At 38.3% G+C, this 13622-nt stretch overlaps 2 protein-coding genes across 8 annotated transcripts in view; one reads left to right on the top strand and one right to left on the bottom strand.

The window, feature by feature from the left end:
• ZRANB1 (zinc finger RANBP2-type containing 1) overlaps positions 1 to 11160 on the top strand; it is an 83880-nt gene extending 72720 nt beyond the window's left edge. For all 3 annotated transcript variants that reach the window (XM_054034402.1, XM_054034403.1, XM_054034404.1), the window contains 2 exons: positions 5968 to 6197; positions 7201 to 11160. In XM_054034402.1, coding sequence (XP_053890377.1) covers positions 5968 to 6197; positions 7201 to 7419 — 449 coding nt within the window. In that variant the 3' untranslated portion in view covers positions 7420 to 11160. The remainder of the gene's footprint in view (positions 1 to 5967; positions 6198 to 7200) is intronic.
• CTBP2 (C-terminal binding protein 2) overlaps positions 11157 to 13622 on the bottom strand; it is a 225327-nt gene continuing 222861 nt past the window's right edge. For all 5 annotated transcript variants that reach the window (XM_054034398.1, XM_054034397.1, XM_054034399.1 and 2 more), the window contains one exon: positions 11157 to 13566. In XM_054034398.1, coding sequence (XP_053890373.1) covers positions 13386 to 13566 — 181 coding nt within the window. In that variant the 3' untranslated portion in view covers positions 11157 to 13385. The remainder of the gene's footprint in view (positions 13567 to 13622) is intronic.

Here is a 13622-nt window from a genome sequence, read left to right as displayed (position 1 = left end):
CACTTGGACTGAGGTAGAGATGGACATAGGAGACGGAAGTGTTGAGAGTCTCTGGGTTAGGCTTAAAGGGGCAAAAAACAAGGGAGATGTCATGCTAGGAGTCTACTACAGGCCACCTAACCAGGTGGAAGAGGTGGATGAGGCTTTTTTCAAGCAACTAACAAAATCATCCAAAGCCCAAGATTTGGTGGTGATGGGGGACTTCAACTATCCAGATATATGTTGGGAAAATAACACAGCGGGGCACAGACTATCCAACAAATTCTTGGACTGCATTGGAGACAACTTTTTATTTCAGAAGGTTGAAAAAGCTACTAGGGGGGAAGCTGTTCTAGATTTGATTTTAACAAATAGGGAGGAACTCGTTGAGAATGTGAAAGTAGAAGGCAGCCTGGGTGAAAGTGATCATGAAATCATAGAGTTTGCAATTCTAAGGAAGGGTAGAAGGGAGAACAGCAAAATAGAGACAATGGATTTCAGGAAGGCAGATTTTGGTAAGCTCAGAGAGCTGATAGGTAAGGTCCCATGGGAATCAAGACTGAGGGGAAAAACAACTGAGGAGAGTTGGCAGTTTTTCAAAGGGACACTATTAAGGGCCCAAAAGCAAGCTATTCCGCTGGTTAGGAAAGATAGAAAATGTGGCAAAAGACCACCTTGGCTTAACCACGAGATCTTGCACGATCTAAAAAATAAAAAGGAGTCATATAAAAAATGGAAACTAGGACAGATTACAAAGGATGAATATAGGCAAACAACACAGGAATGCAGGGGCAAGATTAGAAAGGCAAAGGCACAAAATGAGCTCAAACTAGCTACGGGAATAAAAGGAAACAAGAAGACTTTTTATCAATACATTAGAAGCAAGAGGAAGACCAAAGACAGGGTAGGCCCACTGCTTAGTGAAGAGGGAGAAACAGTAACAGGAAACTTGGAAATGGCAGAGATGCTTAATGACTTCTTTGTTTCGGTCTTCACCGAGAAGTCTGAAGGAATGCCTAACATAGTGAATGCTAATGGGAAGGGGGTAGGTTTAGCGGATAAAATAAAAAAAGAACAAGTTAAAAATCACTTAGAAAAGTTAGATGCCTGCAAGTCACCCGGGCCTGATGAAATGCATCCTAGAATACTCAAGCAGCTAATAGAGGAGGTATCTGAGCCTCTAGCTATTATCTTTGGAAAGTCATGGGAGACGGGAGAGATTCCAGAAGACTGGAAAAGGGCAAATATAGTGCCCATCTATAAAAAGGGAAATAAAAACAACCCAGGAAACTACAGACCAGTTAGTTTAACTTCTGTGCCAGGGAAGATAATGGAGCAAGTAATTAAGGAAATCATCTGCAAGCACTTGGAAGGTGGTAAGGTGATAGGGAACAGCCAGCATGGATTTGTGAAGAACAAATCATGTCAAACCAATCTGATAGCTTTCTTTGATAGGATAACGAGCCTTGTGGATAAGGGTGAAGCGGTGGATGTGGTATACCTAGACTTTAGTAAGGCATTTGATACGGTCTCGCATGATATTCTTATCGATAAACTAGGCAAATACAAATTAGATGGGGCTACTATAAGGTGGGTGCATAACTGGCTGGATAACCGTACTCAGAGAGTTGTTGTTAATGGTTCCCAATCCTGCTGGAAAGGTGTAACGAGTGGGGTTCCGCAGGGGTCTGTTTTGGGACCGGCTCTGTTCAATATCTTCATCAACGACTTAGATATTGGCATAGAAAGTACGCTTATTAAGTTTGCGGATGATACCAAACTGGGAGGGATTGCAACTACTTTGGAGGACAGGGTCATAATTCAAAATGATCTGGACAAATTGGAGAAATGGTCTGAGTTAAACAGGATGAAGTTTAACAAAGACAAATGCAAAGTGCTCCACTTAGGAAGGAAAAATCAATTTCACACATACAGAATGGGAAAAGACTGTCTAGGAAGGAGTACAGCAGAAAGGGATCTAGGGGTTATAGTGGACCACAAGCTAAATATGAGTCAACAGTGTGATGCTGTTGCAAAAAAAGCAAACATGATTCTGGGATGCATTAACAGGTGTGTTGTGAGCAAGACACGAGAAGTCATTCTTCCGCTCTACTCTGCTCTGGTTAGGCCTCAGCTGGAGTATTGTGTTCAGTTCTGGGCGCCGCATTTTAAAAAAGACGTGAAGAAATTGGAAAGGGTCCAAAGAAGAGCAACAAGAATGATTAAAGGTCTTGAGAACATGACCTATGAAGGAAGGCTGAAAGAACTGGGTTTGTTTAGTTTGGAAAAGAGAAGACTGAGAGGGGACATGATAGCAGTTTTCAGGTATCTAAAAGGGTGTCATAAGGAGGAGGGAGAGAACTTGTTCACCTTAGCCTCTAAGGATAGAACCAGAAACAATGGGTTTAAACTGCAGCAAGGGAGGTCTAGGTTGGACATTAGGAAAAAGTTCCTAACTGTCAGGGTGGTTAAACACTGGAACAAACTGCCTAGGGAGGTTGTGGAATCTCCGTCTCTGGAGATATTTAAAAGTAGGTTAGATAAATGTCTATCAGGGATGGTCTAGACAGTATTTGGTCCTGCCATGCGGGCAGGGGATTGGACTCGATGACCTCTCGAGGTCCCTTCCAGTCCTATAATCTATGAATCTATGAATTGCAAAAAATTTTGTTGTTTTTTGGTAACTCATCCTCATTCTGCATCTCTTTCTACAAATCAGGTTAATCAAATGGAAAGTTGACCATTTGTTTAAAATTCAAAAATTTAATTTAAACAAAATGTTAAAGGGGCACTCAGTTAGTAGTAACACATATCTGCAAGCCTAAATCTAATAGGAAAAATTTCCAGAGAAAATTGAAATAATTTTATATTTCCCAGTAGTGTTTGCAATCCAAACATGGCCAGTTCTGAGTACCTGGAAGTACGTGTTAAAATGTGCAGACATTGATTTTCATTGTTCAGAAATATTTAGCATCCCTTTTCAGTATTGTCCTTTTGTGCGTCAGTGTTCCACGAATGTTGTAGGAGCAAAGATATGGCTTGTATTTTGTTGCAGCCATACCTGCCTAACACATTGCAGGCAGCTACACTACGAAAGGTTGCTATGGTACATATGCACTTGGCTTACGCACAGCTATTTATGAACTGTCACAAGGTAAGGCAAGCTTTTGCTTGAGTTATCTTGCAGGAGTACACATCAAGAATTACTCATGTTCCTAGAAGAAAAAAATCCCAGCAGTGCAATTTACTCACTTTATTTCTGAAATTGGAATGTGAAACTAGTCTAGGTTTCAACTAGTCTTTCATCTAAGCAAGTAATATTATCTTTTGGTGTTTCTCTGATAATTTGGTATACATAACACTGGTCTACAATTTTTGAGAAGTCGTCTGCTTCAGAGATAAAATGTGCTATTTATATATTTTGATGTGCTGAATTCAAATATGACAATTAAAACAACTGATTAGCTACGGTTTCTAAGATATTTAAGTTTTTACATTTTATGTCTATGTATATTGTGTAGATAGTAGAGTTTTAATCATAAATTGTAAACCTAGGTCTTTTCATGTGTTTATGGTTGCTTTACATGATAATATTTCACCTGTCCTGTTTATGTAACACTTTAAAAATCAGCAAAAGTGTTATATAAATAAAATTTATTATGAAACAAAAGGCAAACTATTATGTACATAGTTTAGTCCTATTCAGTGTCTACTCAGCGCTTCTTGGCTTGTCTCTTGTATTCATTAAATGGAGCATCTCTTGTCACTGTCCAGCAATAGTCTTCAAGCAATTATGGGCTCCATTTGCCCTGATAGCGTTTCTCCATTGTTGCAATGTCCTGGTGAAATCGCTTGCCGTGCTCGTCGCTCACTGCTCCGCAGTTCGGTGGAAAAAAATCTAGATGAGAGTGCAAAAAAATGTATCTTTAGTGACATGTTGCAACCAAGGCTTTTGTATGCTTTGAGGAGGTTTTCCACCAAGGTTGTCTGCCTTGTTGTTTCCGAGAAAATTTATTGCCACTAATGGAAGGCTTTCCATGCCGTCTTTTCCTTGCCACGCAGTGCATGGTCAAATGCATCATCTCGAAGAAGTTCACAAATCTGAGGACCAACAAAGACACCTTCCTTTATCTTAGCTTCACTTAACCTTGGAAATTTTCCACGGAGGTACTTGAAAGCTGCTTGTGTTTTGTCAATGGCCTTGACAGAGTTCATCAGACCCAGTTTGATGTGTAAGGGTGGTAACAAAATCTTCGTTGATTCAACAAGTGGTGGATGCTGAACACTTTTCCTCTCAGGCTCCAATGACTGTCGGAGTGGCCAGTCTTTCTTGATGTAGTGGGAATCTCTTGCACGACTATCCCATTCGCAGAGAAAACAGCAGTACTTTGTGTATCCAGTCTGCAGACCAAGCAAGAAAGCAACAACCTTCAAATCGCCACAAAGCTACCACTGATGTTGGTCATAGTTTATGCACCTCAAAAGTTGTTTCATGTTGTCATAGGTTTCCTTCATATGGACTGTATGACCAACTGGAATTGATGGCAGTAAAACAGCTTTAAGACTCGTCTTCGATGAATCAATGAACAGTCTCCACTCATCTGGATCGTGAACGATGTTGAGGGCTGCCATCACACCATCGATGTTGTTGCAGGCTACAAGATGACCTTCCATGAAGAAGAATGGGACAAGATCCTTTTGATGGTCACGGAACATGGAAACCCTAACATCACCTGCCAGGAGATTCCACTGCTGTAGTCCTGGAGCCCAACAGCTCTGCCTTACTCTTGGGTAGTTCCAAATCCCTGACAAGGTCATTCAGTTCACCTTGTGTTATGAGGTGTGGTTCAGAGGAGGAGGATGGGAGAAAACGTGGGTCCTGTGACATTGATGGTTCAGGATCAGAAGTTTCATCCTCTTCCTCTTCCTCGTCTGACTCAAGTGAGAATGATTCTGGTGCATCAGGAACCGGCAGTCCTTCTCCGTGGGGTACTGGGCGTATAGCTGATGGAATGTTTGTATAATGCATAGTCCACTTTTTCTTCTTTGACACACCTTTCCCAACTGGAGGCACCATGCAGAAGTAACAATTGCTGGTATGATTTGTTGGCTCTCTCCAAATCATTGGCACTGCAAAAGGCATAGATTTCCTTTTTCCTGTTCAACCACTGGCGAAGATTTGTTGCACAAGTGTTGCAGCATATGTGTGGGGCCCACCTCTTGTCCTGATCTCCAATTTTGCAGCCAAAATAAAGGTGATAGGCTTTCTTAACCATAGTGGTTATACTGCGCTTTTGTGATGCAAAAGTCACTTCACCACAAACATAGCAGAAGTTATCTGCACTGTTCACACAAGTACGAGGCATCTCTGCTCACTTTGGCTAAACAGAAATGTGTCCCTTTGCAAAATCAAACACTGACAAATAAGAGAGCACGACACTGTATGATTTCTAGAGAGCTGATATAGGGCAATGTGTTCAGCAGAGTGATGTAAGCTTCGTTATGATTGCATCATCCATGACTTCTAGGAATAACATGATGCAATTCATATGTATGACACAATACCAGCTTCAGATTGCATCATTCATTGTTTTGCCTAAAAAGCAAGTACTGTCCAAACCCAGTCATAGATTTATTCATAGATCCAGTCAAAGATGTATTTTAGTCATTTCTGGTTTAAATTGAGATCCCTTCCCTTTATAACTCACTTATCCTCTGCCATTCCCAAGTCAAGGGTCGTATATACTGACCAATAGCATATCTTAAAAACTAGAGCCAATCAACAATTTTAAGCATCATTTTCATTCTCAGTGACCTGGAATTAGTAAAGTTTGACTACATTTATTTCAGAAGCATTTTGGCTGTAGAGCAGTGTATTCAGCTAACAAAAGCAGCTTGGAAATCCCCTCTCCACCAAAAATCACTTCAATGTAAAAGAGGGCTCCAGTTCCAGTTCTGTGTCTTATCCCTTTTTCCTTTTATTTCTAGGTGTATATTTACCTTTGTTATGGGAACAGAGTTTTTGTTGGAAAAGTCCTATTGCTCTGGGCTATACAAGGGGCCACTTCTCTGCTCTGGTTGCCATGGAGAATGATGGTTATGGCAATCGAGGTGCTGGTGCTAATTTGAACACTGATGATGATGTTACCATTACTTTTTTACCATTGGTTGACAGCGAGAGGAAATTACTGCATATTCACTTCCTTTCTGCTCAAGAGGTAAGAAGCATTTATGTGGCTGGCAACTTTTTCCACACTTATTTGTAAGTACAGGAGGTCTCTCTTTGCAGTCTGACATGTTTGAAGTTTTAAATACTTACCCTTTTCTGATTCTGCTCTCCTCCCCATAATTTGAGAGGAGAGTGCAAAAGGATGCTTCTCACATCTTTGGAACTTGGTTTAGTTTCTTACAAGTTGAATGTAAATGTACTGTATATGTAAATACAAATGCAGTAACCCTGAAATGGACCCAGATATATCTAGAATAGCACCCAGTTAACTAAAAATTTAAATTCAGCCCTAGATTGAGTGCAATTTATTTATTGGCCAATAGGCTCTAAGAGTTAGAGTATAATCTACATCTTTGCTTTAACTAAGCTATGCTTGTTTGCTGATACTGATAGGGAGCCACTCTAGCTAAGTGTAGAGCCACATTTGAGGATTTGGAGATGGGTCCTTGTCCACAGAAGCCAGTATGTAGAGAAAGGAGAAATAGTATATAATTTTAATTATAAAGGGAATATTACCTGGCAAGCCATAACTTTGAACAATGTCTTCAAGAACAGAAGTTTGGAGCAGAGTATTACTAGAATTGTAAGGATTGCCTTGTGATTTACAAGCGCTTTGTAAGAACTCATCAGCTTTAGAATTGTCTGCTGTTTCTGTACAGTAGGTAACATACAAATATTTGCACTGTACTAAGGTTTATTTTTAAATGGATTTTTGAAAGATGAGGAGGGAGAGGGAAAACTGGCAAGTATGATTGAGTATAAGAACTAATGTAACAATTAAAATTTTTTTTGTAAAACCTGAGTGCGCACAGATTAAACTCTCAAAAATAGAAGCCAAAAAAACCCTAATAAATGTTATGTCCCACTAACGGTATTTAAATAGAGTAGTGGTACTACTTTAGCTCAGATGTCACAATATACCACAGGTTGTTTCCTTAAAGTTGTCAGCAAGCTTGAAACCTTCATCCTGAGTCTGTTTTCTGTCCCCTAAGATAGGTAATGAGGAGCAGCAAGAAAAGCTGCTCAGAGAATGGCTAGACTGCTGTGTGACAGAGGGTGGAGTCCTTGTTGCTATGCAGAAAAGCTCTCGTCGCCGCAATCATCCCCTGGTCACACAAATGGTAGAGAAGTGGCTTGACCGTTACCGACAGATTCGCCCTTGTACATCCCTTTCTGATGGTGAGGAAGATGAAGACGATGATGATGAATGATGAAATAAAAATAAAGTATCAATGCATAGTGTCTGATGACCCCAAAGTTAGAGTCGTGCTCTAGCAGTTTGTTATGGATTGACTTAAATCTAGCAGAAGCATGCTGAAAGGATTTTACTTACCAGCATGGGGAGAGTATAGAGGTTCATCTGCTGTGTGAAGAGAGCTAAATTGGTTGGACTACAGTTTGTAAAAACAAAAACAAAAAACTAATTTTATTATCAAGACAAAACATTTGTTTCTTTCCAGTTGCAAATCTGTCTATAAATGTATCGCATGTGGTTGTGTAAGAAGTTGTGTAATAGGAAAAAAGTATACCAGCATCTTAATTATTGAGAAGAAATTTCTTTCAAATAAGGGCACTTACAAAAGCACATGTTAGATGGATATTTGTTCCTTTTGAGATTTACTTTTACAGTAGAACTTGTATTCTACATCACTCTTCAAATATTCTGACACATTTTCTTGAAAGGCCATTTTGTGAGATCTCACTAGTGCCCAGGTCAGATGGTGAGGCTTATTTTTTTGTTTGCACAAACTATCCAGAGCAAGTCAGAAGTACAAAGTTCATTATTTTATTAATATTTTAGTTACTGTTGTGCCCATTATAATAAAATCAAATCTTTAAGGAACAAACTGTGGAAGAAGAGCTACATTTTTCATTGAGTGAACTTATATTTTGTTTTCTGAAAAAGTCCTTTCTGCTCTCCATTAATATTTCACCTTGTAACATTTAATACTTTCTTCAGTATGCTTGAAATATTTATTTAGAAAAGTGACCTAAAATGTTATGCCAGAGATTACATACTAAACAATTGCGTGGAGTTGCCAACTCAAGTGTGATTTGAGAATTTCATATTGTCCAAACCGAGTCTTGCTGTGATATGTACAGTGTATCATTTTATCATTGAGTCTTTCGCCCTAGTTAAACATTGCAAGTGAAAACTACCTTTTACTAGGGGCACTCCTTGATCATTAGTGAGAACTCTTGGCAATTTAGAATGAAGGTTGGTTTTTTTTTAATTAAAAGTGGCTTTTTAAAAAAAGCACTGTATAATATATTTCTCTATGTAAACCTGGGAATTTCTTGCATGTTGACTTTTGTGGCCATACTTAATATGTAAGGTTCATAAAAGTCTAAGTCCAGAGTATATTCATCAGTAGAAATTTTATTATATGTGATAACTTCAGCCATGCAATTCGTAATGGCTAAAGTTTATCTTAAAACAACCTTGCTTAGAAACACTGAAGGTTAATGCCAGTTTTTTACATATACAATGCAATTCAGATCTTCTTTAATAAGCACTTTGAAAACTATTGATAGTGTGTGTGCGCGTGGCTGGTGGATAGGGAACTTTGCAGTAGATGACCTAGAATTTCAAAAGACCCATAAAGTGCATATTTTTGTGTAGTTTAAGGCTATGGAAACACTAAAGAACTTGCTGCTTTTTCTTCCAAATGCTGCTTTAGATGGTATTGAAATGTGCACAACTCCTAGATAATCTTGGTGACAAAACACCAAAAATATAGAACTAATGAAGTGCTGTATTAAGTTAGCAATTTTTTCCCTCTCAGATTCCATTGACATTTATTATGAAATGTGTCTTCACACTTTTGGCCATTTAGGTCTCCTTCGATTGGTGCATGCATAGATTTTCAGGTAAAAGAATGCATGTTTCTTTGCAGTATATGTATGAATTACCTGAGTGAAAATAGAAGAATCACAGATAGTGAACAGGTTCTACCTTAACATACAATCTTGATTTCAGTTTGTTTTCTAAATGCAGTAGTGGGGTAGATTGATACCTTGTCCTCATTCTTCAACGATGATGATGTTACCTTACAGTGAAATCCATGTGTACCATGACCAATGAGTAACTTAAGTTAAGAGCTCATGCATTCATTTCAGTATGCTATATGAATGGTGTTGACAAACAGCAGATAACACTTTGCTTCATTGACATATCTTCCCCCAGATGACACACAGTTACTGCAAGTCATAAGAAGATTCAAATACCTTCCTTGTGAAATAATTTTTAACTTTTATTCATTATTCTGCCATTCTCCAACCAAATTGTTGCAAAAGCAAGCCTTATCTTGCCTCCAACAATATGGGTGGACTGTAACCAAATTTGAGTTCTTTTGAAGAAATGAACATCCTTTCATTTTTAAAGAGATTTAATGTCAGTTTACTATACAGGCAATTACAGCTTTTAATTTTAAAAAGCAAACCAAACCCCACACTAATATCTATGCCCCACTTTTGTTACAAATTGACACCCCTCATACTTTTTGTAGAGTTTTATTAACCATTACTGCTTTCTTCTAATCTATAAAATGACAGGTTCAGGCTAACAAGCCTCACTGTGTTTTCAAAATTGAGACTTTTTAAACAAAAATCCCTAGTTAAATGAGTTGGGGTTTATCTGTTGACAGTGCACCTCACCCACTACAGTAGATGAAGGTGTAAGCAATTGTCCTTTTCCCAGCACGGTAGCCAGTGTACATTAAATCTCCCCCTTTGGCATACTTGGAGGTTTATGAACATATATGTGCAGTTGGTGTGTAAGTCCTATATTGACCCAGTCTATATTAAATTTACCACTTGGCTTTTTACTGTTGAATGCTTACATAGCCCAGTACTTGGTTTTTCATTTCAAACTCTTGCCCCCCTCTGCATCTGGGAATTGTCTTGGACTATTCATGAATTCCTTACTAGAATTTAATTCCTGGGTCACTTTTGTTAAACCAGGGCATGCTGAAATCGTCCAGAATGCTGCTACAGCATAGCTTTTAACCAGCATTATTAGAATGTTTCATATTCCCTTAGCAAAGTAGTATTGCTGTTCATTTTGAAGAATGCAGAATTCTTGTTGTGTTGCTTAATTAACTGCTTAAGGAGAAGTAACTTCTGTGAGCTTTACTGTATGAAGTGGTGACAGTTTTTTTTAAAAAAATGCCAGTTTTATCAGCAGTCACATTTTTGTTACTTGTATGAACTGCTTCATGTTATCCTTGATTGATGGAAGCGCCCCCAGCCTTCCTTGTATTAGTACAAAAGCAGCAGTAAATTGGTTTGTCAGTAAAGCAAAAGGCACAAAACTTGAGCAGCAGCTATCTGGCATACATTTCTCTCCCCTCCCCTTGTATACTAACTTTTCAGTCTGAAAAAACTTGAGGCATACTACAGTCACCTTGCTTTGGACCCAGTAATATGTCAAGTCAGGCTGGATTCACATTCTCCCCAACTCCATATGACCACCTCCTTGCATATTTTGTTGGTGTTTGTACTACAGACAGTTGAATCCCTCTGTACTGGTCACAACCCCAGAAGTACAGTGTTGTTTTTAAACTGAAGCCTGTTACTATGATACTTTGTAACACTTGGATTTTTTAAATTCATTTTTAGTTCTTGTTGAACTGTAAAACTTAATTGGAAGCTATTGTCTAAGTTTGGTATGATTTGCATCTAGTCTTATTTTTATAAGTACTGGATGAAAGTCTACAGCATCTGCCATTCTCTGAAAGGTTTGTGCCAGGACTCTTATCTTCCTGATTCAAAATCCACTGCTGGCAATGGATGCACTAGGAACCACTGGCACAAATTATTCTGTTTCCTAGAACAGTATTTACACCCATCTGAAATGCAACTGCTTATTTTAAAAAACGACAGTACCAACAAGTTATTTTTAAAATAGTCACTTTAAATCTTGACAACATGAATTAAATGTTTTATCTTCATTTTCATGTTTCCCAAATGTCCTCTCTCTAACTAACCTGTTTTATTCTCCTGGTTTCTCTATGCTGGTGTTTATGGATAATCAGTCATACTTGCTATGTTAGATCATTGACAAAAGGATAGTCACACAGCTATGAAATGTGACCTCTTTGTAACATGTTTGAAGCTGGTAAATAGCTTTTCCATTTAATTTAAAACAAACAAATACAGTTTTGTAACTAGAAACTTCTTGGTTTCAATTGTTTTTTCCCCATGTCCAGTTATTTGCCCCATCTATTCAAGTGGATGTTGGCATTAATACAAGGATGCACCCTCCATGCAGTGAAGTTTGAAGCTGCTAGTGCTCAGACTTAGCAAGTTTCTGGAGAATCAAGTTTAACATTTTCTCTGTCTAGTGTAGATAAGTGTTAACACTTATTAAAAGGTTGTACAGCCAAGGGCTAGCTCCTTCCCAAAGCACTATGTTCACAAGGGTGAGTTTCTTTGATATGTAGGGTAAATGAAAGTTGCACAGAATTTAAATATTAGCAAGGTATGTATCCAAAATGCATTTTTCTGAGAAGTAAAAAAATCATGGGGCAGAAGATAACACAGACGAGTTTTTCTAAAACTGAACTGACTAAGGAATCAGCAAGGTTAAAGTGAGTTTCTCCAGAATTTCTAAATTATAAATATCTACATGTGGCATAGAAATCTCAGGGCAGATCCTCAACTGGTGTAAATTGTCATAGAGCTGTGACAATTTATAGCAGGTGAAGATCTGCCCTACCTCACTGTGAGTTGTGCAGCCATGAGGTCTGTTTAAGAGGTGGGTACTAATGCTGTTCTGATCACATTTATAACTTACTTTACATTCTCAAAGGGTTTCTATTTTTAAGCATATTAAAATTGCATTGAGGGCTCTACATTTCAGAAATTATAGAAATTTTATCACTTTTTATTGAAAACTGCACTGAACGCTAAATGTCCACTTTCACAATAAACAAATACAATAACGGTAACACACTAAAACAAAACATACTTCTGATAGCCATTGTTCTTTCTGTTTGGGACAGTTTAAGATTTTTTTTTTGTCACAGAAACAGGAATGTAAATCCCCCTCTCCCCCCCCCCCCCCATACAAAGGCTCAAAACAGGCCATCTTTTTAAACAAAAAGGCGATGATTCACAAAAGACTATGAATATAACATGTAACTAGTTGATACAAATCTAATAGGATTTGTTAAAATCAGTCACATCTAATAACACATTTTGAAGTGTCCTTGTATAAAATATCACGTGAAGAAAAGAAGACTCTTATCAATGTCTAAAAAAGTGGGTTTTGTTCATACAGTCTGACAAGTTACCATAAAAAGTGTTTCCTGAGACATACGGAAATGCAACATTATTCTTCTTGAACCCTTTCCAGCTCAAGACGTTTGCACTCGATAAAATAGCTGCAGATTTAAAACTGAGAAAATATATTTGAGTACAAATAGTGTGAGAAACTTACTACTTTTTTTTTTTTCTTTTTGCATCCCTGGGGGGGCATAACTGAATTTACAGCTACTTTATTCAGTGTGTCGGTCAGATGAGAGAAACATTTCTACTTCCATGTTTTAGGAGGGGAGCTATTTAACTGACACCTTTTTTTCCACATCCTAACCTTCCTGGCCTGAATGGCTATAATTAAAACTTTATTAAGAGAACTTTCAGTATATATTACTGGCCAGTTAGGACTGCACCATGACACTTTTTTCTCATCTCTAAGCCAGTATTTTCTCCTCCTGTAAAAAGAGGTAACCAGACAAGTGAATAAAGAAGGGGCTGCATCCACATGATGGTTTCCTCTTAAATTTCTTATGTTAACTCTTTCAGGTTTGCTTGATGCAACACTGTAAATACAGGTGAATAGGCCCTGCTATTCCCAAGGGCTGAGAAGGGGAAATCTATTTTATTCTTGTGATTGATGCACAGATGAAGGAAACTTAACACACAGTAACCGAAGCTGATCATTAATGTATATCATCCTAGTTGTCAGTACTTCAGTAAAGCAGGTGACTTCTTCAGGGTTTCTCCTCAGTCTTGACTGTTATCGCATTGTAGTTAACACTGGAACATCAATGATGCATCTGTCCAAAATCAACATTACAAATTTTGTATCAAATTCCTTTTTTAGTTCCTGTATAACTTTTTTTTTCCAATGTCACTTGGTCCCAAGTTTATTGAATAATTTTTAAATTAGCTGCTATTGCTCATTAGGGTGCTCCCTGTTGTCCCCATGTTTTGTGGGCTGGTTAGGAGATGGAGCTTGGGAAGGGTGTGCCACTGTTGGAAGATTGTGGGTAACGGGAATGCCTCCAGGTATGATGCCCTCCATTGCTGCTGGAATCCCCCCAGGTGCGACACTGACCATGCCAGGTGGATATCTAGGAAGAAACAGGTAATGATACCAATAGGCAAAAATACTGTAGAAAGACATGTA

The sequence above is a fragment of the Malaclemys terrapin genome, chromosome 7 (assembly GCF_027887155.1).
Source record: "Malaclemys terrapin pileata isolate rMalTer1 chromosome 7, rMalTer1.hap1, whole genome shotgun sequence".
Lineage (NCBI taxonomy): Eukaryota > Metazoa > Chordata > Testudines > Emydidae > Malaclemys > Malaclemys terrapin.
This window is presented reverse-complemented; position numbering and strand designations above follow the sequence as displayed.